The sequence below is a fragment of the Tamandua tetradactyla genome, chromosome 9, assembly GCF_023851605.1.
Source record: "Tamandua tetradactyla isolate mTamTet1 chromosome 9, mTamTet1.pri, whole genome shotgun sequence".
Taxonomy (NCBI): domain Eukaryota; kingdom Metazoa; phylum Chordata; class Mammalia; order Pilosa; family Myrmecophagidae; genus Tamandua; species Tamandua tetradactyla.
The window spans coordinates 65,990,901-66,016,668 of record NC_135335.1 but is presented as its reverse complement, the minus strand read 5'-3'; the positions used below and the strand labels follow the sequence as shown (position 1 = coordinate 66,016,668).

The following is a 25,768-nucleotide window of genomic DNA, read 5'->3' as shown; positions in this document are numbered from 1 at the left end:
GTTCTTAGAACTGGAATAGTTTATTCATTTTATAAAAATTGATTTGTCCATATCCCATTTACCTGTGTTTCATTCTTATCCACTGTTCCTTATGTTACATAATTATTTCCTTCTAAATTAGAAAAGGGAGATACTAAAATAGGTATAATTTATCTTTAATACACTGTAAGCTCTTTGGAGCAGGAACTATTTCATATATTCTTGAGTCTTTCACTAGTAGGGGACTCAGGATATTTGTTGGAAGGTGAGCTCTGTGGAAAAGGGACTTTGTGGCAGGTGTGCCTTAGTGGATGGGGGCCCCTGGAAGGGAGCCCCACGTGAGAATGAATTTATGATGGTGGATGGATTTATGGATGGATAGACTTATAGATGGATGATTGAATTTTAGGTGTGTTTAGACACGTGTTGACTATGAAATGGCTGGTTAATGAATAGATGGAATAATTTGATTTTTGTTTCTTGGATTGTCACATTCCTACAGTATGTAAGATTGCCAGCTATTGGAGATGAGTCATTTCCTTTCGTATTAAATTGCTTCTGGGATTATTGCTATTTGCCATGTAGGTTAAAAGAAAAAGAAGCAAAAAAAAAAAAAAAAAAAAAAAAAGCCATGTTAAGGAATTGGGAGGAAGATGGGAAACATTAGAGTATAATTTTTCAGGACTGAATCAGTTAGCAGCTTGGAACCCCATAACCCTGGGAATAAACTCTTCACAGAGTCCCACACTCATTATTTAGGCATCTTGCCATTTGTTTTCGGTTTTTTTTGGTTTTGATTGGGGGTGTGGGATGCCCATGAGTCTTTGCATCTTTATCTGGGGAACATTGAGCAAAGGTTAGTTTATTGTTGGTGATAGCTTTTATCATTTTCTTTTCTTTTTTTCCTTCCTTTTCCACCTCCTGCTATTCATATACATTTCACGTTATCTTCTGCATGAAGTTTGCTCTTCCCTAGTGGCCAATAGTGGTGGCAGAGTTTGATATTTTGGGCACAATGACAGGAAAGAACGTGGATACCATGCTATTCTTCTCCATACTGGATGTGCTAGGGAGGGGTCCAAAGAAGTGGAATAAATTCTTCTCTGAACTCGGTTAACACAGGCAGGCCTCTGTGTTTCATAGTTGTGATTGTGAGTTAGTTGTTTGGAACACTATGCATCTTTCTAGAGATAAATGCAACAAATGGTCTTTAAGCTACTAGGCAAACCCAAGAAAGGATGATGATGGTGATGATGGTAACAATGACAATGATGTAGCTAAAAGTGAATATCAAATTATAACAGGACCATTTTCTATCAGTTTTCTTGTAAAAATGTAGAGTAATTCATCAATACCATTTGAACTTCTTTTGGCCAGTCTGAGGACTTATCCACTATCTCATGCATGGTCTTTGGGGTGAAATTATATCTATAAAGTTCTGATGCAGAATGTCAGCCACACATTTTTTCTACTGCAGTTTATAGTGGTATCAGCTTGGCTGGATGTAGGACAGTTGGTCTTGGGATTGCCTGCATAGAAAACAAATGCCTGTTTTAATTCTACAGTGCACAATAAAGTGGTCTAAATTTATGATCCTCAAGCCACATATTTCCAACATCACCCATGGTATGCTGGCAAAGTTTCTTTTTTGAGCCTTACTCTGTTACTTTTCCAACAGTTGGTGCCAGTTGGAACTTTCACCTCCTCACCTACTTGAGTTCTCCATCCTTTGAGACCTGAGTCTAAAACCATCCATGTTCCATTCAGAGCTGAAGTTGCCGAGCAGCCGTGGGCAGAGTTTAAGCTTTCCTCTTTGGAATCTGGCGCAGTTGTTGAGAAGTGATTGCCAGCCTCAGGTCTAAAAACCCCATAGTCACAGAAGAGGAAATGAGTCAAAGGGATCACTTACGCCATTAGCCCACACCCTGGTTGTGTTCTCTCTGGCAAGTGGTATGCAAAGACCACCCACGGTTGTGGAAAACACCTGGTGTGGCCTGGTCTAGGGCATACTTTGGAGACAGAGTGGCTGCCATCCACTTTTTTGCTGTATTTCCAGGTCCCTTCTCTACAGGGGAGAAGTCTTAGGTTCCACCTTTCCCTTTATTTTCTTCCTTTCCTGAGTCTGATGGTAGCTAGCAATACACCCTTACCCACCCCCCCCACCCCTACCCCCCATTTATGTAGACACTGGATTTTTCCTATTCATTTTTGTAAGTGTGATTCTATGCTTTATAGGTCTCATCTCTTTAATCTCTTCTGCACAGTTTCCAGGCTTTCTGACAAGTTTTGCTTTGGGGTATGCAAGCATTTGGGGGTTGAAACAGCACTTAAGGTGAAAGAGTCCAGTGGAGAGGGAGTAGCAGAAGGAGAAAGCTTGGAGCACATGCCATAAGACAGCAAATGATTTTGAGACCTCAATTTGACCTTGTCTCAAGAGCTCCGCATTTCTCTAGAACAGTGGTTCTCCACTGGCTTCCCCCACTCCCAGCAAAGGGTTAGTCATTAGTGCCCAGGTTAAGAAGTCCACATCAGAACTCCACATTTTATACAGCCTTGTCCTTTGAGGGGGGCTTGAGAATAAGGATGTTTTAAAAATGGCATCTGATAAGTAGACTGTAAAACAGAAGGAAGAAGTGCTGTGCATGTCCTCGGTACTATGATACGTTATCCACATCATTGTCTGGAATTAGGTATGGTCAAGAAAAGGTACTTCCATTCTGTAACCTGGATCTCTAAGCCAGGTTGTTTTTATTTTATTTTATTTTTTAACCAAGTCATCACAGACAAAAATGTAGAGGATTCTTTTTCACTGCTGAATTTGCTGCAGATTTAAACAACCAAATTAATCTACCTATTCCACTACTAAAATTTTTTGACCACTGTATCTTTTAAAAAAAAAAAAAAGCAAATTGTGTTTCAGGGACAAATTATGACTTTGTCATGTAGGTTGCTAGAGAATATTTAACTGTGGCATTTAACATATGCCAAATAAGCAGTTATGGGAGGAAGTCGGACGTGGTGCCTTGTTCTGGGCCAGAGACGAGAAGTCGTGTGTTTGGGAAAGAATGTCCTCCTTTTCATGAGTCTGTAATTAGAACATGCCACGCAGCATATGTTATTCACAAACCATTCATCATCTCTTTTTAGGGTTGTTTCCTTCCCTTATGTATTTACTTTTTTTAAAATTTAACCTTTTTTTTTCCTTCAGAGTCCAGGACAGGAAAGACATTTTCTTTTAAAAATCAGAAGAGAAATGGACAGTAGATTGAAATCTATGATGATGTTATCTTCTTTACCTTAAAGCACAGGGGTCAGCAAAGTGCCAGAAGGTAAATATTTTAGCCTTTGCTAGCCATAAGGTTTCTGTTGCAATTAATTTACTTGACCTTTGTAGCAGGAAAGCAGGTATAGACAACATAACGAACGGGCGTGGTTGTGTCCTGGTAAAATTTCATTTATGGACATAAAAATGAGAATTTATGTAACTTTCACATCACCAAGTATATTATTCTTTTGATTTTATTTTTTTTCAACCATCAATTGCCCTCCAAAGTGGTTGTACCAATTTTCATTCCATGAAAGTGTTTTCACACCTATGAATTGTGGTGAGATGTGCTTAATTTTCAGCTGTGAGTTTAGTTTGAAAGTTATGAAAGTGTGTACTAGTTTGAAATGATGTATGTACCCTAGAAAAGCCATGTTTTAATCCTAATCCCTTTTTGTAAAGGCAGCCGTTTCTTCTAATCCCTATTCAGTGCTCTATGTTTGAAACTAATTAGATCATCTCCTTGGAGATTTGTCTCAGGGAGTCACATCTTGCTGTGATCTTGAATGATCAAGAGTGGTTGTTAAACTGGATTAGGTAGAGACATGTCTCCACCCATTTGAGTGGGTCTTGATTAGTGTCTGAAGTCCTATAAAAGAGGAAACATTTTGGAGAATGCGAGTAATTCAGAGAGAGGAGAGCAGAATGGCATAGCCACAAGAAGCAGAGACCACCAGCCAGCGACCTTTGGAGATGAAGAACGAAGATGCCTCCTGGGGAGCTTCATGAAACAAGAAGCCAGGAGAAGAAGCTAAGAGATGATGCCGTGTTCACCATGTGCCTTTCCAGATGAGAGAGAAGCTCTGTGTTTGCCATGTGCCCTTCCACTTGAGAGAGAAACCCTGAACTTCATCGGCCTTGTTGAACCAAGGTGTCTTTTCCTGGACACCTTAGATTGGGCATTTCTATAGACTTGCTGTAATTGGGACATTTTCTTGGCCTTAGAACTGTAAACTAGCAATTTATTAAATTCCCCTTTTTAAAAGCCATTCCATTTCTTGTATATTGCATTCCAGCAGCTAGCAAACTAGAACAAAGTGTTTAGAAATTATACTTTTTATATTAGCCACCTACAGTCAGTCTAAGCAAAGGTATTTGCTCTTTGTTTCTAGAAGCCTACAGTTTCTGAGGGTTTTGGTGAATAACTAAAATTTAAATTTTCTTTGACTTTAAGGCAGTGTATTTTCTCATTTGAACATCTCTCAAGTGTGTGTACACTGAGTTTTACTGTCATGATTAGCCAGTTGGCAGTTGTGATAGTCATCACAGCCTGGCATGTGCAAATTTGGTTGTTATACTTGGATCATTACACATTTCAGTTACTAACACCCTGGAATATGAGCTGTGACAGTGTCTGCTAAGGTGGCCTACCTAGGAAATTCTGCTCCTGTGCCACTCAGATTTCCTGGCAAAGAGAAAGAGAAGAAATTGCATGTTGCAAATGCAGAACCTTGATATTTGTATGTCCTAGTTTTCTCTCATGTTTTTTTCCACTTTTTACATTCCCCTTCCTCACACACATTAACACACTATTGATTGGGAAGGAATTCCTAAATGATTAGATTAGTCAGAGAGCACCCAAAAGGCAGGTTTTTGTGAAGATACTTGTTGGAGAAATGAATACAAATACTTGGCTCATACTGTAGAAAGGAGAAAAGGATTGAAAGCATCACTCGGAAGTGTGTATGATGATGTTGGAATTACTATGAAATTGTTTAAAAATTTGGTTTACTCTAAAGTAAAGTGACTGTTGGAATCTCTTTCCTGTGTTCTAGATTTAGATCTTTGTATATAGTAAATTTTCAAGCAGTATTTGCAGATTATGTTGTTGCTAGTCATGTTACCAACAGGGCTTTAATTAAGAAATATGGCTTTTAGCTCCTTAAGGTTGAAACACAATCAGTACAATAATTTGGACAGAGAATGCATGGAAATTTCAGGAGTTAGATAGTTCCATAATAGTTCTATTTGGAAAGAAAATGATTTGCAATATTTCTTTAAAGCCTTTTAAAATTATTTGCTGTACTAAGATGGTTAAAAGCCCTGGGAAAGATGTGTACGCCCTTGGCCAAATCTTTCCACTGTCTTCGAGGTCAGTGCTACTGTCCATTCATCATTCTCCCTGCCTCCGTTCCTCCATTCATTTAGGCAGATGGATGGGTTTTCCTGTTTGGGGCAAATGTTCCTGTGTTTTTTTAAGCCTAGCTACTTTTCTAGGTCTTTTTGGTTATTCAAGGAGAGCCCTGTTGGTTTGTTTTTGTTAAACAAACATAATCTCATCAAAACCTTTTGCTTTCCATTGCTTTCACAATAAAGGTCAGACCCCTGAGCTTATCAACCCAAGGCTGTGTGGGAGCTGGGTCTTGCTAAACCTTTCCACTAACATGGATATTTGTCCCTTCTTTCTAATACTTTGTGCTGGAGCCCTATTTGCAGCTACAAAATGTTCTTCTGAGCTTTTTTGGGTCTCCTTTTTCCTTGGTTAACTTCCACCTTCCCTTTTAGAGCACAATTTGAATTCACCTCTGCTTTAGTCAGCTTTTCTACTGTAGGGTTTTCTATGTAGGGTTTTAGTTTCTCTACATCCTCACCAACACTTGGTATAGTCAGTCTTTTTATTGTAGTCAGGAAAATTTTTTTTTTGGCTGTAAAACTGACTTCTGAAGAGGGAATGGTATTATAGGATTGCTCTGAAGATCAAATAGATGTGTCAGTGCTTTGTATTGTAAAATGTTACTGGTAATTATTGCAGAAGAGATTTTAGTTGTTAAATCTTAACACTTCACACATACCTGTCTCAGAGATTAAGAAGAAAACTTGTACACTTTACTAAAATGTGTGTTTACACTCAAACACACAAAAAATGTGTGTTCCACCTGCTTATAAAGGCAATTTTTACTCCAATTGTGAACTTTCTCCATATGCTAGATCTCCTGCATTACACATTAAATTATCAGCCTTACTTCACAAGGAGAGAATATAATGGCTTGCATATGGTGGGCAAATATTTCTTTCCCACTCAAGCTTGGATAGTCTGGTAAATGTCTGCTTCTGACTTCATTTTGAAATGCTGGTGGGTGGCCTCTTCCGTGGACCTGGGCATGTGCGTTCTATACTAACAGAATGGAAATAGAAAGGTTTGGGGCTCAGAGAAACCACTAAGAGAAATTGATGTAAAAATATCTTGGTGGTTTTGCTTTGCAATTCTGATTCTATGAAAATTGCCAGTTTATATTTTTTCAAAGAACAAAGGGTGCATTTTGAATGCATTTCCCTTCTGACTTCTGGGAGACAGCTGTTTTATTGTGGATCTAACAGACCACTGGTCTCTAGATTTGATATCTGGGCTGGATTTTGTAAAACTTGCTTATCAGCAGCTCTTCACACCTGTTGAAAAGGACCTTTGGACTGTATGTTTGATCAAATAGGGCTGTCAACAAAGGGCTTTATAGTACAGTTAAGAGAGAAAGTAAACAGGACCACCCCCAGACTCTGTAAGCTAGTCAAAGATAATGCCTACTGTAGTGAAAAATATGGTCTGTGTGACCTCTGGAAGTTGGGAGATTTATATTTGCCATGATGACAATTTTTATTAATTCAGTAATGTTCCCTAATACAGTCTTAATTTGAGTGCTGCTAAATAGACACTTTTAATAATTCTGAAATGTGTAAAGGAACCCTTTCTTACAAAACTTGATGGAAGTGATGGGCATAGCAAACAGAATGCTTCCATCTCTGGATTCTGGGCTGGAGTTCATCCCCTGGGAATTATGGTTCCGTGGTTTTACCTAATGAGTAAAATTGTCTACTTCTATGACTTTGAAAGTTTCTATTTAAGTCTCTGTGTATGTGTACATGTGTTTGTGTGCTTGGAGGTACTTCAAGACTTTCACATGTTGCCGTCTGTGATGTATGCATTAAAAGGAGGAAGGGAAAAGTAGTTCAGGCATTTGGAAGTATTTTTCTAGAGCATTACAAGTAATATGGCTTTGATCTGTAATGATACTTGAGACAGCACTCATAGAGAATGCCTGAAGTAAATGTTCTTTTTGGAAGCAGCTGCTTGCTCATAAAGAAATAAGAATAACAGGCTGTTGTCTCCTTTTTTCCATGAGTTACCAATGTCTCATCCTAAGTGTACCTTAGAGGTACGTGACCTACTGGCGTGGGCATGGGAGCTATGCCTCTCTTGGTGTGGATGTGTGGTCTTTAAATAAGGCAACCTTCTGATTGATACAGAAACCCTTTATATTTATTTTTGATGATGTTTTCTCACCACTAGTGGAGCACTTCAATTTCTTTGGGGAGTTGTTGATGGAATATAGGTAAACAACTTAAAATTCCTGTAATCTAGTGAAAGAAGGGTACACAGGAAAGGCCTTGCATAGGATTGTAATAGAAGATTTTAGGAGAGGGTCTCCACCCTTCAGGGACTCTCTGTGAACTGGTCAACTGGAGAACAGCCCTGGGGCCTCTGGCCTCTGTCTTCTCAGAAATGTTGTAGTAGCCCATGAGCCTGTGACCCCTGCTTGTGGGCCCCCCTTTCAGGGTCCCTGGGTCTAGCTAGCTGGCCCCAACTCAATGCTTTCATGGAAACTCAAGGTTGAGTTACTGGGGATTCCAATTAATAGTGATACCAGCAGCTGTTTTTATCCCTAAGGTCAGTGTTGCTTACTGAGGGAATAACTTTTAAGTTGAATTTTTATTTCTTCTTAAATTTTCCCTCCTGGGAGGATGAGAGAGATCATAGTTACAGGTGGTAACTGGTCATTTAAAGTGACCCCCGTATTCTTTTATTTTAATTGTTAATTTATTTCTTAATATACATTGACTGATTTATTTTTAAGTTGCTGTAAGGAGTCAGTGCAATGAATGGAAAGAACATGGAATTACGAATTGCGAAGACCTAATTTGAAACGTGCTGTGGACATGAACTCTGTGACATTGCACAGGGACCTCTGTGCACAGCTTCAATTTTCTCTTGGGGGCTGGTAATTATCTGACCTGGGATTAGTGATAGAGATAATGTCCTTGAGGCTTTTAGCACATGACCTTAACCCATCATGGGCACTCTATAAATGGAAGCTATTTTTGTTATTGGCAAATACACTTAAAGTAGCCTAAAGTAATGAATTTACTTGTATATCCTATATTTGTTGCCAACTCTTGACCTTCTTAACCTAGAAATTGAATGTACCAGAATGAATATATTTTAAATATTTCATTTAACATTTCAAATCAAAATAGAAATTAGACCAACAGAATAAGGTCGAAAGTTCTAGCAAAAAAATTATTCAACTTAAGTTGTGCTTCTTTGATCTGGTGCTATTTCAAGTGCTAATTTTGACATGATATTTTTACATTAATATAGTGGTTCATAAATATGTGCTCAGTTATTGTCATTTTGTTTGTGTTGATGAAATTATTGCGCAGTGTAGAAATATTATAATGAGATACTAAAGCTCAGTGTTGTATTCCATTATATATCATATATCATACATCATGAAGGGGATTCTTTGTAATTTGAATGACCACTGAACACCTGGTAATTTCTTCAAATATTTGTCACTCATCTTTGGAAACAAATGGCTTTTATGTTGAGAAACTAAAAGTAAAGGAAATTCAGAATTGTAAAACCTAATATTATAATTATCTTTTCATTTGTGCAGGAGGAAATAAAAAACGGAAATGAAATCTATGCCAAAAAATAGGATGGGGGTTATTAAAATAGTATCTGAAAAGTTGCAGTCTTTTAGGATAAAATTCCCAACGTGGAAGAGCATTAGACATCCATTGGATGACCAGTAAAATTCATACTGGTGAATTTTATATTTACTAGAAATTTAGTTCTTTCTTCAGAGATTCCATTTGACACATTGTATTAGTCAGATCCTCTGGGGAAACAGAACCTACAGGAAACATCCGTAAATATTAGGAGATTTTATAAAATTGTCTCATGCAACTGTTGGGTTGTCTGAATTCTGTAAGGCAGGCTACAAGCTGGAAACTCCAATGAAGATTTTTGATGAATTCCCCAGGAGAAGTTGGCTGGCTGAAGTAGAGATGCAAATTCTCTCATCTGACAGGTGAAATCATCACTTCTCCTTTTAAAGCCTTCATCTATTTAGATGAGATCTCTCTCATTGCTGAAAGCAGTCTCCTCAGTTGATTATCAATGTAATCAGCCATAGATTAGCATACTGATGATTTGGGTCCAGAAAGTATCTTCATGGTAGCAGCCAAGCCAGTGCTTCCATGACCAAACAATGAGCACCATCACCTGGCCAAATTGACATATGACCCTAACCATCACAGTCCACCCCTTGTCAACTTGGCAGCCATATATATTACCTTCAACCATACTTACCCTCTAAACAAAAAACAATAGCAGACATATTTTTCACCAAACGATACTCAACTGTCCTGTGTACAACCAGAAGCACACTAAATCTCTCTAGAATAGGGTGCAAGTCCTTGGGTAATATCACCCTTAAACTTGATATCTATAACTTAAATTCTACAGCATGAAACTAAATAACTTAAGCCGTATGAGGATAACATACAAGGAAAACAAAGATATTTGCTTTATCTTTGTGTATATATATATCTATAGATATATATATATCTATAGATATATATATACTCATAACAAAACAAAGAAGAAATATCCATAACCATTACAGTCCTCATTTCTGTAGCTAGTCACATGGTCATAGTTCATATATATCGCTATCTTATTCCACTCCCCAGTTCATGTTCCCTTTACCTGTAAAGACATCAGCTTCTGTGATTCTTTTTCCAGTGAATTGGCCCAGACCTCCATTCTTGAAGTTTCTGGGCCATTGGTAGTCCTCTCTGGATTGTTGTTGGTTTCCATGGATTTTGTAGTCATTGTAGTCCTAAGAGACACTCTAGGGGATGTCTTGTATTCCAGGAAAACACTACTTTACCTCCCTTGTGTAGTTGCAGTCCTGTTTCCCCTTAATAGTCAGGATCAGTTACCTCCAGCCAGTACAATAATTCTCTTCTTTGTCTGTTGATTCAGAGGCATGAGAAGCCCAAAGTGGCCAGATGGCAGTCTTAACTTCCAGTTCAATAGAATCATTGGTGTGTCTCCTGGTAGAAACACTCCTCCTTTTGGAACTGAGACCTGTACACCAAGCTCAAGGAGCAAAAATTCTTCTAGTAGATCACCAAGGGTAACTGAGTGGTGCCACTCCCATTTCCACCCCTTGGTTCCTGGACCTGTGAATCCTGACTATGGGAGAAACAGCACCGTAGAGGGGATGCTGATTGAAAGCATACACAGCCTCCTGGAGAACATTGCCTCAGCCCTGCAAGGTGTTGCCACCTAGTTGGTGCTGTAATTGTGTATTCAAAAGACCGTTCCCACCACTCTATCAATCGACCTGTTTCAGGATGATGGGGAACATGGTTAAGACCAGAGAATTTCATGAGTATATGCCCATTCCTGCACTAAGTGAACATTTTTGGCCATTTAACAGGGTCTTTCCCCTCAGGGTCTTGGCCTTCCCTTCATTCAAGGGGCTCTGAGTCTGTAAACCTTCTCAAGTCTGGAATGGATTAAGGGGCTATGACTGTCTGTTTTTGTAATTCACTTTGAGACAGACCTGGGCTGAAACTCCATCAATCATCTCACTTCCATACACCCCTATTCTTACTGGTGGACCACAGTGTAGTTTTGGGTCTCCTGGTGTTACTGTCACATCTGACGTGGTTTCTGGAGCCCACCTGCCTGGTGTCAAGTACTTGTTCAGTGACCTGACTATCATTAGTTAGAGTTTTCTGGGGAAGCAAACCAACAGGGTGGTGGTGTGTGTGTATATGTGTGTATACCAATTTGCTACATTAACTTAACCATCACAGTGAACTAGATAGTTTGCCTCCAGGCCTCTACTTCTCCATCAGTAAAATAGGAGTGATAATAGTTCTTGCCTCATGGTAGTAGCACAAGTTCCACTATTTTCCCACTCTGTTCTTTGCCTGCTCTGGCTAGTGGGATTCTCCCTGAGTTGTAATACTTGTATGTCATATGGGCTGCGGATGGTGCTTTCTGAAGTTTCATTCTTAGCTTGTTTGAGAAAGACGTTTGCTTTCAAAGAGATGTTTTTTTTTTTTCTTCTTTTAAAAGGAATATAATGGTCATGGTAATTTTGAGGATGGTGTTTTGTTATTAAATGCAATTCGACCTCATAGTTAAATGCTATTTGTTTTATTTACAGGGAACACGGGTCTGGCTGAGAGAAAATGGCCAACATTTTCCAAGTACTGTAAATTCCTGTGCAGAGGGCGTCGTCGTCTTCCAAACAGATTATGGGCAGGTAAGAACAAGTCTCTACAGCTTCATGACATTGTTGTGCTTTGTCAGATAATCTAACCCAAGGGTATGTGTTGTGTGCTTGTCCTTTCCCCTATACCTTAAAAATTTTTTCTATGTGGTAGAAGCAAAATTCCAAAAGGAATGTGTAATGCATGCCTCATGTGTGTGATTGATGCAATAAAATTCCCCAAAATGGAATATAGAAAATGTTACAACCTCAATAGGACAGCAGAACCACATTCTCTCCTGGGTATCTTTTCCCAGGATAATAAGTAGAGGGCACATGTAATTTGAGAAAAGTTCAGATACAATGCTGTTTGTGGATTGATTTCATCACTGCTTTCCTTAAAAATTCTTTAAACTTTCATGAGCTTTGAAAAGACGGGAGTGCCAGGGAGAAAATAGTGTAATGGTGCCATGATGGTTTGCTTTGGAAGTAGATTGACTAACCCACCTAACCTGACTTCATTCATCTACCTTATTAGGCACCAGAACAGTTTCTGTGTCCTTTTTTGGTGGAAATGTCACTGATCCTCATTCCCATTTTAAAAGTGTAAAACAAACAAAATCCATGGCATTGAAAATAAATGTGTGACTCTAGGCATTGGCTGATTGATTGATTAAATTTTGATTCCAGAGAATAGTTAACAATTGTGAAAGGAGCCCTGCATCTCCATTTTTATATGGTGATGGTTCCAGTGTTTCAAGTGGGTCTTCAGATCAGAGGTACATATTAAATCTTAAGGAATTAAGAGGAAGTCAGTACTAGTATTTAGAACACATAGATTATGAATTTAGTTTACATGTTGAGAACAAATACTTCTGGGGCCAGTGTTCTATAGTTTGAGGCTTATTGACTAGTTGGTTATCAAAATTTCTTTGCAAAGATGAGCCACTTCATGGCAGCATTCTCATTTGGGTTGTGTTTCACTTTCTCAGTTTAGAAGCAGAAATGTTTCTGGGCTATTTTGTAAGCCCTAAGGTTCTTTTTCATCTCAGCATTTGATTGACCTTTTAAGATATTTATCTCTGGGGCTAAAAATTTACCCTTTCTTTGTAGTTGTAGATTTGGGCATATGGAGAGAGGGGCAAAGAGATTACATGTCTGAACAGTCATCAACTATGTAAACGCTACACAAATGCCCAGTCTAGTTTCTTTTCTTTCAGATTCTCAGTCAGTGTAGTATGTTCTATAAACTCAAGATTGAATAAATGAATTTTACCTGAACGGTTGGGCCAGGGACTGCGTACTGTTTTAAGTTTCTGTGTGGAGCTGTCCAGTATTTTCCTGTCTTGCTGTCACTCTGCCTGTCTTCCTTTTTCACTTCCGCTAGATGAGAATTCCGTTCCTTTCAGACTCAAGATGATAGGAGAAGGGAAAATACTGTTGAAAAATGGCACCTTATTGAACCGAACTGTGTTCTTGAAAGCATTGTAAAATAGGTTTTAAATGGAATTCTTTCCCTTTTTTGGTTGTCTTATATTTTAATCCCAAAGATGCTTTCTATTCCTGTCTGACTGAGCTTTGACTGGCAGCAGCTGCTAAGATGGCAAACCCCCAGCCCCACTCCCCCAGTCTCTTAGTACTTCTGCCGTTGCCTGTTAGTGCCTTTGACTGGTGGTCAGTGTGTAAAGCCTTTGCCATCACCTGTCGTTGGGCAGTTCTCAGTGAGCGGGGAGCAGGATGGGGATGGTCAGTCCACTTGTTCTATTTGCTGTTGACAATATTAGTGGATTGTGGGTTCAGAAAGAACTAAACCAGAAAAGTGTGCACTGAAACTTGAAAACACCACCGAACTTTGACTTTTTTTTTAACTTTTTTATTAATTAAAAAAAATTAACAAATAAAACATTTAAATATCATTCCATTCTACATTTACAATCAGTAATTCTTAATATCATCACATAGTTGCATATTCATCATTTCTTAGTACATTTGCATCGATTTAGAAAAAGAAAAAAAAGATAACAGAAAAAGAAATAAAATGATAATAGAGAAAAAAAAATCTATACGTACCATACCCCTTACCCCTCGCTTTCATTTACCACTATTTCAAACTGAATTTATTTTAACATTTGTTCCCCCTATTATTTATTTTTATTCCATATGTTCTACTCTTCTGTTGCTATAGTAGCTAAAGGAGCATCAGACATAAGGTTTTCACATTCACAGAGTCTCATTGTGAAAGCTGTATCATTGTTCAGTCATCATCAAGAAACATGGCTACTGGAACACAACACTACATTTTCAGGCAATTCCCTCCAGCCTCTCCACTACATCTTGAACAACAAGGTGATATCTACTTAATGCGTAAGAATAACCTCCAGGATAACCTCTCAACTCTGTTTGGAACTTCTCAGCCACTGACACTTTGTCTCATTTTACTCTTTCCCCTTTTGGTCGAGAAGGTTCTCTCAATCTCTTGATGTTAATTCTCAGCTCATTCTAGGGTTTTTCTCAGTCCTTTGATGCTGAGTCTCAGCTCATTCCAGGATCTTTGTCCCACGTTGCCAGGAAGGTCCACACCTCTGGGGGTCATGTCCCACGCAGAGAGGGGGAGGGTGGTGAGATTGCTCATCATATTGGCTGGAGAGAGAGGCCACATCTGAGCAACAAAAGAGGCTCTTTTGGGGGTGACTCTTAGGCCTAAATTTTAAGTAGACTTGACCTATCCTTTGTGGGGTTAAATTTCATGTGAACAAACCCCAAGACTGGGGGCTCAGCCTATAGCTTTGGTTGTCCACACTGCTTGTGAGAATATCAAGAATTCAACTTGGGGAAGTTGAATTTCTCCCCACTCTCACCATTCCCCGAAGGGGGCTTGCAAATACTTTTCCAGTCACTGATCAAATCATTCTGGGATTCATTGGGGGATCACTCTGGACAAACCAACAAAATCTCATGTGCTACCTGAGATTCCAAGTACTTATGAAATTCAATCAAACTATCTACATGAGTTATATTAGGAAATGCTCTAGTCAAAATATAAATTTTGTAACAAATATTTTTTGCTTTAGTCTCACACATAAGGTGACATTTTAAAGTATTAATTATCATCTATTTTCAGCACCCTGCAGTAATGACATTCCTTTCGAACTTTGACTTTTAATGTTCAAGCCAATCATTGAACAGTGAACAGCTGGTCTTATGTCGTCTAGCCTTCCCAAATAGAACAGGTGCAATCAGTTCAAAGATTAGTTTAGAAATGGCAGGATTTAAAATATTGGAGACATACTTGGTAGAATTCGATTTAGGCTTGGATCGAGCAGTGGCTTAAAGCCTGAGGTTTCTTCTTTAGTGATCTATTGCTTCCTTTCCTACATCATGTGCTCCCTGTAGAATACATGAGCATAGTCACCAAGGATTAGGAGATGTTCACTGACCCCTCCTGGAACTTCTGCCTTTCATCTGGATAGGGATGGATTCAGGAAGGAATCAGGGTCACAGACTATGCAAAGCATTGCTTTGTCTTGGCCAAGCCCATCCTTGGTAACTTTGTAAGGTATAGGCTGGTTTCCACTCAAATTGGCCTGCTCTTAAGGGTGCTAAGATAGCTGTGTTTGAAGTCCAGTGGTAACTGATAAAAGTTGTCAGATGAATATTTTTTCAGTTTATTTATTTTTCTTTCTTTCTTTTTTTTTGGTGCATGGTCCAGGATGTCTGTTTAAATTTCAGTGGCATCTTTGTGTTACCAAAATATGACTTTGCAGTTTATAAACAGCTTAAAGCCATTAGTCTTCTTTTCCTTTAATCCTTTAATTTGGAATAGTATGTTTGTTTCAAGCTTTAATGTGCATAGGAGTCACCTGGAGATCTTGGTAGACTGTAGATCTGATTAGCAGGTCTAGGGTGAGGCCTGAGCTCCCAGGTGATGCGATGCTGCTGCTCCTTGGACCACAGATGCCTGTCAAGGATGTAGAAGATATTAGAGAAAAATGCCTTAGGGTCAGGGTTACCTAAAAGGAAGGTCATGAAATAGGCCCAAACCCACTGCACCACCCCCAGTACTCAAATTCCAGAAGATCTAAAGATAAACATGGAGGGAGAACTTGAGGTAAAATTAGCAAGTTTGTCTTAGGTTTTTCATAGCTTTTCCTTTCTCCTCATTGTTTCTCAGTGCCCTCCCATATAACAACCCCTTCACCTAGAACATAGCCAAGGTTTGGGTGGTCTGCAGTGGAATCATTCCTCACTTGGAAAGCAGGTGGACTCAAAAGCAACTTTTAAAATATTCTGTTGAGTGTTAGAAACCAAGCAGAGCCATGTGTAATAAAGTCCTACAAAGAAACCTCAGGGACACTCAAAGTTAGAAATTAGTTCAGTCTTCCTGGGCTACAAACTTTGGATAGAGTTTAGAAGAGTAGATTTTTGCAAAAAGCACTGTGGTTCTGCAGGGTGCAGATGTAGGTAAAAATTCAGCTCTCCTGAAAGAATACAATGGAAGATGGCATCGAACATTTGCCTTTTCAGGAATGTTCCGAGGTGCTTCAGCAGTCACTGTAATATCCTTTAGAAACATTGTCAAATTGAGTAAGTTCTAAATTAGATTTTTCATTTTGAGGGTTTGAACTGTTTTTATTACCTTTTCTAGAAAGAGCCTAATTTGATTGCTGTGCAATAGCTTGGAGTAATATCAATTTACTTAATTATATTTGAATGGATAGTTATTTAATGTGCCCCAGTACACTTAATCAAGGACATTACTCTACACAGTGATTCTGCTTGGTTTTTTGTTTATGTTGCCCCTACATGGGATCTTCTGAAATATTTTCTGGTGGAGAATTTAATCTCCAAAATCTACAAATAAATGCCTATCTTCCACATCCTTCTCTTTTTATTTGCAACAAGTATCATGAGACCTGATAAGTCATTCTTCTCTTCTCTCACAAAAGGCTTGTAGATTGCCTGGTACTTTTGAATTGCCCCTATCCCCTAAGAAAGTCAGATTTCCTTAAACCATAAAAGAAAAGCAACACTAATTGTTTTTTATAATCACACCCCCCCATTTAGAGCCACCCTGGCCTTTCTGGGTTGACTTTTTGATTGACTTTGGCTTGTTGGGTTTAATGCTATGGATCTAATTTTGTGAAATTTGATAATGGGTTAGAGCAGTGGTTTTTTCACTGCTTTTTTTTTTTTTTTTTTTTTACCATTTTCACACACTATCCCAGCCAAGTTCAGCTGCTTTTTTTTGCTTTTCTTTCCTCTCCTTTGCTCACATTGGTGCCTTTTTTTGTCCTTTGAGTGTCGTGTGGATGTGGGCAGCCTTTTGACTCCTCCATTCCCTTCCCTTCGGAACACCATGTGAACACCTCCAGTCTTCTGGAGAAATGGCCACCAGGACTGTAGAGTGCTGGAAAATGGAGAGCAGGTCAGCCCAGCCGTTCCTCATTCCGGAACTTCCAACATCAGCCTAACTGCACAAATCATCATTTCAACTCCATGATTTCAATTTTAGGAGGCAAGAAGTTGGGTCTGAGGGCTGAGGGGAAAAGATGGATCCTAGGTAGTTTTAACCAAACTAAAAATTTGCTCGAAAGCAAAGGAGACGGCACCCGCTGGCCCCAGAGAGCCCAGGAATGCCCCGCGCTTTTCAGCAGCTGCCGAAGCTGCATTCCATGGTTCGCTTGCAAAGCCAGCTGTTCGGCTGAAGCAGCAGCTGGGGCAAAGAGCCAGCAGCAGAAGGGTGCATCGTCTCACCCGCTAATTCCTTCTACGCAGATCAGATGAAAAGTGAGTGAGCAGCAGCTGGCTCGGCCCTCCTTGTGGGGCTGCCAGCAAGAGGGGACCTCCTGGGGTCCCCAAGGGCTACTCACAGCTCAGGGAAGAGCCACTGGGCTGTGAATGGGAGACCAACAGGGAGGCATCTAAACACATAGGAAGATATGAAGGTAAAGGAATTCGGGGTGGTGTACAAATAGAAATAGTGTCATTAAAATCAGTGGCTCTGCCTGACTTTGAGACACATGGGACATATTCTTCCCAGTCACTAGCTTTTATGTTGCTTTTAAAAGTATATATTTTATACCTTCTCAACCTTTTGATCCCTTTTTATGTGTGTGAAGTTAAACATTTTCATTTTAATGCATGCGTTTTGGGGAAATCTTACACATTTTTTTCCTCCCAAGGAAGGAAACATGAATGTATTTGCATTTTGGTTCCCTATAACCTGTCAAGTCTCAGATGTTCCTTGTATTGCAATTGCTGCTTTCAACTAGTCTTTGAATCTTTGAGTTTGCTTGAACCATGTGAAATTGCCATTTTCATAGGTAAAAAGGAGTTGGATATTGGCAGTCTCACCTGGTTCAGTGTCTCTTAATTTTGTTTATCATTGATATGATTTAAAGATCAAGCTTATCTGATGACTCACAGTAAAGTTTAACAAAATAAAATGTATTCGTAGTTGAGCTGAGAGGCAAAGCATATCCTTAAAACACAGTGTATAAGAGTCTGTCATTTGGAATATCATTGCCAGCTTTAATTGTTGTTTTTTATATTTGTTCACAGCTCTGAGATTTTTATTCCCTTTGGATTTTTCAGTTTTCCCCGTGAATGTCTAAAGAATTTGCTATGATTGGTCTCTTCTGCAAATCCCAAATATGCATCGAAAGATGGATAAATAAATAGACAGTTTCTTTTTAACATTTTTTAATGGCGAAATATAGCAAATAGACAAAAAAGCAATAAAATTTAAAGTACATTGTAACAAGTAGTTGTAGAACAGATTTCAGAGTTTGGTATGGATTACTGGTCCACAATTTTCTGTTTTTCCTTCTAGCTGCTCCAAGATACTGGAGATTAAAAGAAATATCAATATAATGATTCAGCAGTCAGACTCATTTGTTAAATCCTATCTTCTTTGTTAAAACTACTCCTTCTCCTTTAATCTTTTTCTCAATTTTGGGGGTTATTTGGACTATGCCAATTCTAACTTTTTCCTGTCAGTAATATGGGATGGGGGAGGAAGAAGTTGATGTTCTTGGAGAGACTGGCCCCTCTGCATTTCAGGACTTATCTGGCCAAGGAACCCATCTGGAGGTTGTAGGTTTCTGGAGAGTAGCTTAGTGCATGGAACCTTTGTAAAATCTCAGACAGAGCCCTAGGTGTTCTTTAGGTTTGGCAAGAGTGGCTTTGATTGGGAGTTGGCAAACCAGGGTAAATAGCAATATCTAGCTGAAGTTTGCGTAAGAGCATCCTTCAAAATAGCCTCTCGATTCTATTTGAACTCTCTCAGCCACTGATACCTTATTTTGTTACTATTCTTTTCCTCCATTTGGTCAGGCAGGTGGACAATTTCTTTTTAAACCACATTCCTTTTGGATGCCTTTTCTGATGCTGCTTTTAAAAATTATAGCACGTTAAGTAATTCAGGTTTGCATCTCTCCTTAAGGAATATGTAACGTCAAGAAAGAATTACTGTAGCCCCAAGCTCCCAAGTCCCAGCCTGGAGAATCTGAAGGTGCAGCTTCAGTTCGCTGTGCCCACAGCCTGGTCAGTGCCGACCACGTGGGGTTCAGAGTGGGGAGAGTGGCGTGGTCCTGGGGAAGGCTGGAAAGGGGCAAGGGAGAATAAGGAGAAGGGGAATGCTGATAAGTGCCGTGATGTTTAAAAAACAGATGTATTTGGCTTCTTTTGTTAATGCTTTGGTCTGGGTGCATCTGTTATTCCTGGAATTCACTGCAATCAGAGCAATGCAGCTGTATAAAAACAGTCAACATTGAGCCGGGAAGCTCTTAAATTCTCTGTGCTTTTCCCATATTTCGCTATTTCATACTGGAACTGCTCATCTTTCAGATGAACATGAAAACACCAGCCTACAGAGTTTCTAATAATCAGAGGTCTATACTCTAGAGACTGAACATCACTGGGTTTAATCCGTCTTGCTTGGAAGACCAAGTAAGATGCAAATCACATAACTTAACTTGTTTTTGAGTTTAAAAGTGTTTCATATGCTCTGAAAGCCACATGAGCCTTGCACGCTAGACCTATTCTTCCAAGAATTTGGTTTGGCGTCTTGTGCCTTAAAGATGGAAAGTACAATGTTTCCATTAATTTTCACTCTGGGACTATAGAAAAAAATGTTTCTGGTTGTTTATCAGTTCACGGAGCTCCAGACGAAATATGTATGTATTTACCAATCTCCTAAACTCTGAGTGGAAAGCTCACTAACTGAAACCTGGTAAGAGATTCCTTCCAGCAGGCCTGGCCCTTTGTTCCTTCCTCTTTTGAAAATCCCACTTCTGCTGACATTTGCTCAGCTCTCTCTGCCTTGGCTCAGGGAGAAACACACTGATGGGGACCTTCTCTGGTAGGCCTTTTCTGACTTCTCCATCTAAAACATCTGCCTCTTGGTGTCATTATGTGCATTTGCTTGGTTGCTTTCTCTCTTTTCACGGACTTCTCTGAGAATGGGGAGTTGTCATTGCTGTGTCCCCAGCTCCTAACAGATTCTGGCACGTGGAGACCCTCAATAAATACCGCTGATGGTTTGAAGCTGTGTGTACCCCACGAAAGATCATGTTCTTTTAATCCATTCCTGTGGATGCATACCTATTGTAGGTGAACACTTTTGATTAGGCTGTATCAATTGAGATGTGACCAACCTCATTCAAAGTGAGTCTTAATTCTCTTACTGGAGTCCTTTATAAAAGACAGAAGGCGGCTCTGGGGAGGCTGAGAGAGCAAGCCACTGAAGGCAGAAGCTGAAAGCAATGAAACATGGGAGGAAAGGGCTGGCAGATGTTGCCATGTGTCTTGCTTTCTGACAGAGGAGCTCAAGCTCGCTGGTAGCTGGTCTTTAGGGAAGAAAACATTGCCTATTGATGCCTTGACTTGGACATTTTTACAGCCTGAGAACTGTAAGCTTATAAGTTAATAAAGCTCCATTGTAGAAGCCAACTCGTATCTGGTATATTGCATTCTGGCAGCTTTAGCAAACTGAAGCAATACCAAATGGATGAACAAAGCTCCGTATATAATCAGCATGAAACCAATGGACTACTAGAGCATTAGAATGCTGCATGTTCTGTAAGGACTATTACAATATATAAAATAGAATCTACAAGTCTTAAATGATCACACATGACCAAAGAGCAAGCCACATGTCACGAGAATCCTGGTGGGAGTTTCACTATGCTATTTTGACCCATGGACTATAGGAACAGATTGAAATAAAGAGTAAGGAAGATTATTAAAGAGGCTTATTATTCCAAGGAATTATTTCAGTTGCTTGATTCTAGACACACATAAATTACATTCTCATGGGAGAGGGGGAATGGGTAGATGTTAAGCTTGGTTCAGAATGTTTTCCCAAAGCTTAGTATTTAAAAATATGAGATTGTTTCTTACTCCATATGCTTCAACATCTACATTAAAACGGAATAATTTACAGTGGCAAACACTGCAAGCTACACTTGAATTCTAAGGAATGGGTGCTGTCTCAAGGGCTGTAGACCTTAGCTTGCCCAGGGTGGGGACCATTTCTGTTCTGTTACCCACCGTATTCTCAGCACCACGGAAAATCCATGGGTAAGACTTCGGAGATGTCCCTCATCTCTGGGCCCTGTTTATTGCCCCTTTAAGTAAATTCACTTTATGCTGGGAACCTGCCAGAGTCCTCTCTTTGAATTTTTTGTCTAGGCCAGTGGCTACCCGCCCACCCAACCCTTTGTACTAGATAGAAAATTTTCTCTAGCTTTGCTTCCCCCCCCCCCCCCCCCCCCCCCCCCCCCGCTTTTTTGGCCTCTGTTTCAGCACCTGTCAATCACCTGGTCCATCCTGTTAAGGATTCATTTTGGAAGACCTTTTCTGACCCTTTCCTGCAGAACACGGCGGCTTTTGCCTTCTCTCCTAAGCCCCTCTGCACTGAGCAGCTGGGTCCTTCACTATCTGATCTTTCCTGGGGCTGGGTGGATGGGTGGAGAGGATTAGATCCGTGTAGCAGTATTTACTGGCCCTCCTGAAGTTCTGACTAAGTACACATGAAACGATTTTACAAAGGAAGTGGGGGTGGGGGAACAAATTGACTTCTCCCTTGGGTCATGGCTTTCTTTGCCACCTTCCCCTTTGGGCCATTTGTTGACTCCTTCCTTTGTGGGTGTTCCTGGACTTCAGCTCCCCCTTTCCTCTCTGGGTTATTGAATGAGCCTCTTCTTCCTCACCCTTAGGCTTGGTGTGTATATGTGAACTCAAGTGTGCCTTTGGCCTGCTGATGCTTCCCGACTTTAGTTGACTTCTGGGATTTTCAGGCTCAGCTTCTGGGTAGCTCAGCCACTTTGCACCTGTCTAAGCTTGTGTGACATCCAGATCCATCCTGCAACCAGTGAGATTTCCTTAGCTTGCAGGAAGAGAAGGGCTGACTCAAGTTCTGTGCCATGCCACCTCCATTATTGCTTTCAATTTTGTGGTTAGCTTGGCAAAAGATTGTTCCTACTTAAAGGTAAGTGGGGTACTTATCTTGTCTTCTTAATACCCATGAATATTAAAAATATTAGTATTAATGCTGGATGCTAAGCTTAAGACAAGATGGTAATTGATAAATGGGGGCAATTAAGTAGAAAACCAATGAAATCAAAACCTGCTTTATAAAAAAATTTTGAAGGCTTAAATAAATATTATACCTTTATCATAAGTATCACTTTGTGAAAAATGTATGTGGAGACACTTTGGAAACAAAAATAAGTCAGAAATAATCTGTGGGTATCAGACACAGTAACCTTTAATGCTGGGTATAATTTCAGTAGAAATAGAGGCAATTTGTTAAGCAAATTGAGGTAGATGACAGTTTGTGAATGTGTTGCATTCCATTCTGAAAATTGATTTCTAAGCTTGTTATTTGGAACCATTTTCCCCAAAGACACAATGATGTACATGATGACTTGACTTTTAAGCTGGTCTAACAAAGATCTTTTTGGGTGCTCACAGTGTGCTAGGGGATGATGTTAAAACACTCTGTTCAGAGTTCCAACCCCAGATGCCGCAGTGAGATGAGATCATCTGTTCTTCCTGTGATCTTCCTCCTTGCTGAGTGGTGGGAAAAGGGGTTCCCCCAGTTCTAAGCCATGATCTCACCGTTTTGCTGAGGACAAAGGCCTAAATCAGGGTTGACAGTTAAGATGGATAAAGAGAAGAGGATGATATTTACCAGGTGGTACCTCTCTAGTAGGCACCATCTGTTTATCCTATTTAATCCTCATAAGTACCCTCTAACGTTTCTAGACATTTATTTTCTTTTCCTTCTGGTTCGTCTCATCTATGTCATCTTCCTCCTTCCCCTTGCTTCACCCGTTCCTTCCCCTCTTTCTTTTTCCTAATTATACTTTATCATGATGAAATACATATAACTTAAAATTTACCATTTTTAAGTATACTGTTCAGTGTCATTGAGTACATTTCCCAATGCTATGCAACGATCGTCACTATTTCCAGAATTTTTTCATCATCCCAAACAGAAATTGCATATTCATGAAGCAGTAACTCCCCATTCCCCTATGCCCCTGCAACCCTGTTAACCTTAAACGGCCTTCTGTCTCCATGAGGTTGCCTACTCTAGATACTTTATATAGGCAGAATGGAATCATTTGTTCTTTTGTGCCTGGCTCATTTCACTTAGCATGATATTTTCAAGGTTCATCCATGTTGAAGCATATATCAGAACTTCATTCCTGCTTGTGGCTTAATAGTATTCCATTGCATGGATACCCCTTAAAAATCCATTCATCTGTTGATGACACTTGATTTGTTTTTGCCTTTTGGCTGCCGTGAATAACACTGCCGGAAACATTAGTGTACAAGTATCTGAGTCCCTCTTTTCAGTTCTTCTGGGATATTGCATTACTTCCCGTGTGGTAGGACAGGGATGGGACTGGGGATGGGTATTGTTGGCTGTTTAACTTCTCATCCCTGTCTGCTGCTCTACATCTGTTCTCTTTCTTGTCATGACATTTATGCTTTCTCTTGGCATTCCTTTTTGAAGATTGCTGGGTTCTCAAGCTACCTCTCTAGCTTCTCGTTTCTTTGTGGTGGCTTTTTCCTTTGTTTTTCTTGCCCTAAGCGAATTGAAGGTCAGCAAGAGTCGCATTTACTTATTTGTTTAATATTTAATAGCCTCTGCCCACTTTCTTGCATCCTTGAAAGCAGTTCTCAAGCCTGACTGCAGATTAGAATTAGCTGGGAAGCTTTTACCAAGAGCCTGCACCCACCCCAGAACAATTTTTTTCTCCAAGGTGTCTTGGGTGCTATTTAATGAGCAACCAGATTCAGAGCTACGTATAGACTGAACAACCATCATATCAGAATATTATCTTGAAAATTGTTGAAAAAGCACAACTTTTGCCAACTGGGCCTAGGAAATGCTAATGTTACTCATGATTGCTCAATAGCTAGGCTTTGGTTTTTCCTTCATAGCCCCTTTTCTCAACATCCTTTCTTGGTGGTTCTGTGAAATGTCTCCTCTGCCCATATTATCTTTGAGCACAACTCCAACTATTCATCCATCCACCCACCCATCCATATGTCCATCCATGTATCTATCTATCCATCCCCCCATCCCCTCTCTCTCTATCTATCCATCTTTGTATCCACCCAGCCACCCTTCCTTCCATCACTGGCCCGTCATCTGCATGAGGCCCTGGAGTTCATCATCCTACTCTCTCTTCAGGAAATTGTACCTGTTCTTGGTCTTCCATTCCCTCTACCCTCCCCCTCTAGTCCCACCTTCTCAAACTGGATACTCCGCTAGGGTGGGGCATTGGGTTTAAATGCCCCAAACTCCAGTACTGTGTTTCTCCAAGTGTGATTATCTGACCACCTGCTTCATAGTCATTGGAACCTTTGTAGGTTCCTTGGCTTCACTTCAGATCTGTTGAGTTAAAATCTCTGGGAATGTGGCCCTAGCATCTACATTTTTTTCATGAGCTTCCCAGAGTATTCTTTTCACAATGATTTTGGAGAACCTCTGACTCAGCGGATATTTTGATCTGATATAAATAGGCTGCAGTGGCTTTATCTTCATCTTCGCTGTCTTCCTTCTCCTCCTCCTCTCTTCATTGTCATCTCCTCCTCCTCCTTCTCCTGCTTCTCTGTGTCCCCCAGCCTCCCCATCTCTCCCCGTCTCCTCCCGGCCCCATCCTCTTCTCCTCCCCTCCCCCTTCCTTTTCCTTTCTTCCTTCTCCTCCTCTCCCTCTCATTTGCTGTTTTCTTCATATCGGACTACTCCTTATCCAGTGAGGCAAGTGGCTCTGGGGAGGGGGCTGGTCTGTCTGATGGCATACATCTCCTGGGATGTTTTTTACATGGTTTCCATTGTTGTCTTCCCTTTTATGATCCTACCTCCTGTTCTCGCTGTCTGGAAAAGAATCCAGCGTTAGGACACTTCTCCTTCCATCTTGTGAGATCCTGTGAAGGTTTTTCGAGTTTGTATTAAAAGAAATCCCAGGAACAAGTATTAAAATAAATTTAGTAGGTTGAAATGCTAGTGATGAATGAAAGAGAGGGGTAAGGGGTATGGGATGTACGAGTTTTTTTCTGTTGTCTTTTTATTTCTTTTTCTGAATTGATGCAAATGTTCTAAGAAATGATCATGATGATGAATATACAACTATGTGATGATATTGTGAATTACTGATTATATATGTAGAGTGAGATGATCATTTGTTAAGAATGTTTGTTATATTTTTTAAAAATATTTAAAAATTAATAAAAAACAAAGAGAAATCCCAGGGGTAGAGCTACTCCCTGTTGTCCCTTTTGTCCCCTCAGCCTGCCTGGGAAACATTAGTGGTGACCTTTGCCTACAGATAACTGGATAAAGTTGTGTTTCTGTTTCTGAGGAAAACCTTGCCTGTTTCTATCTTGAGAGGAGAGGGAGGGAGGGAATTTGGAATCTGAAGAAAGGGCCCTACCTGAGGTGAAGCACAAGGCCTTGGGTGAGGGCTGGGTCTGGACCCTATGGAGGAGAGGCCAGCTTTGGGCCTCTGAGGGTGGGTGAAGGCAATGCTCGTGGGAGGGTCTTGTCTGCTCCATTCCCCTCTGTGATGCTCCTGCCCTCCTTGACATCAAAGTCCTCACCTCGGGCCGGCAAGATGTGGTAGGGAAGAAGGGCTGGCTGGAGCCCAAGTAGCCA

The 25,768-nt window shown here is 40.1% G+C and overlaps 1 protein-coding gene across 1 annotated transcript in view; it reads left to right on the top strand.

The window, feature by feature from the left end:
* MYO10 (myosin X) overlaps positions 1-25,768 on the top strand; it is a 232,699-nt gene that overhangs the window by 39,724 nt on the left and 167,207 nt on the right. Inside the window, exon 2 of the mRNA XM_077116886.1 lies at positions 11,548-11,646. Within this exon, the coding sequence (XP_076973001.1) occupies positions 11,548-11,646 (99 nt within the window). The remainder of the gene's footprint in view (positions 1-11,547; positions 11,647-25,768) is intronic.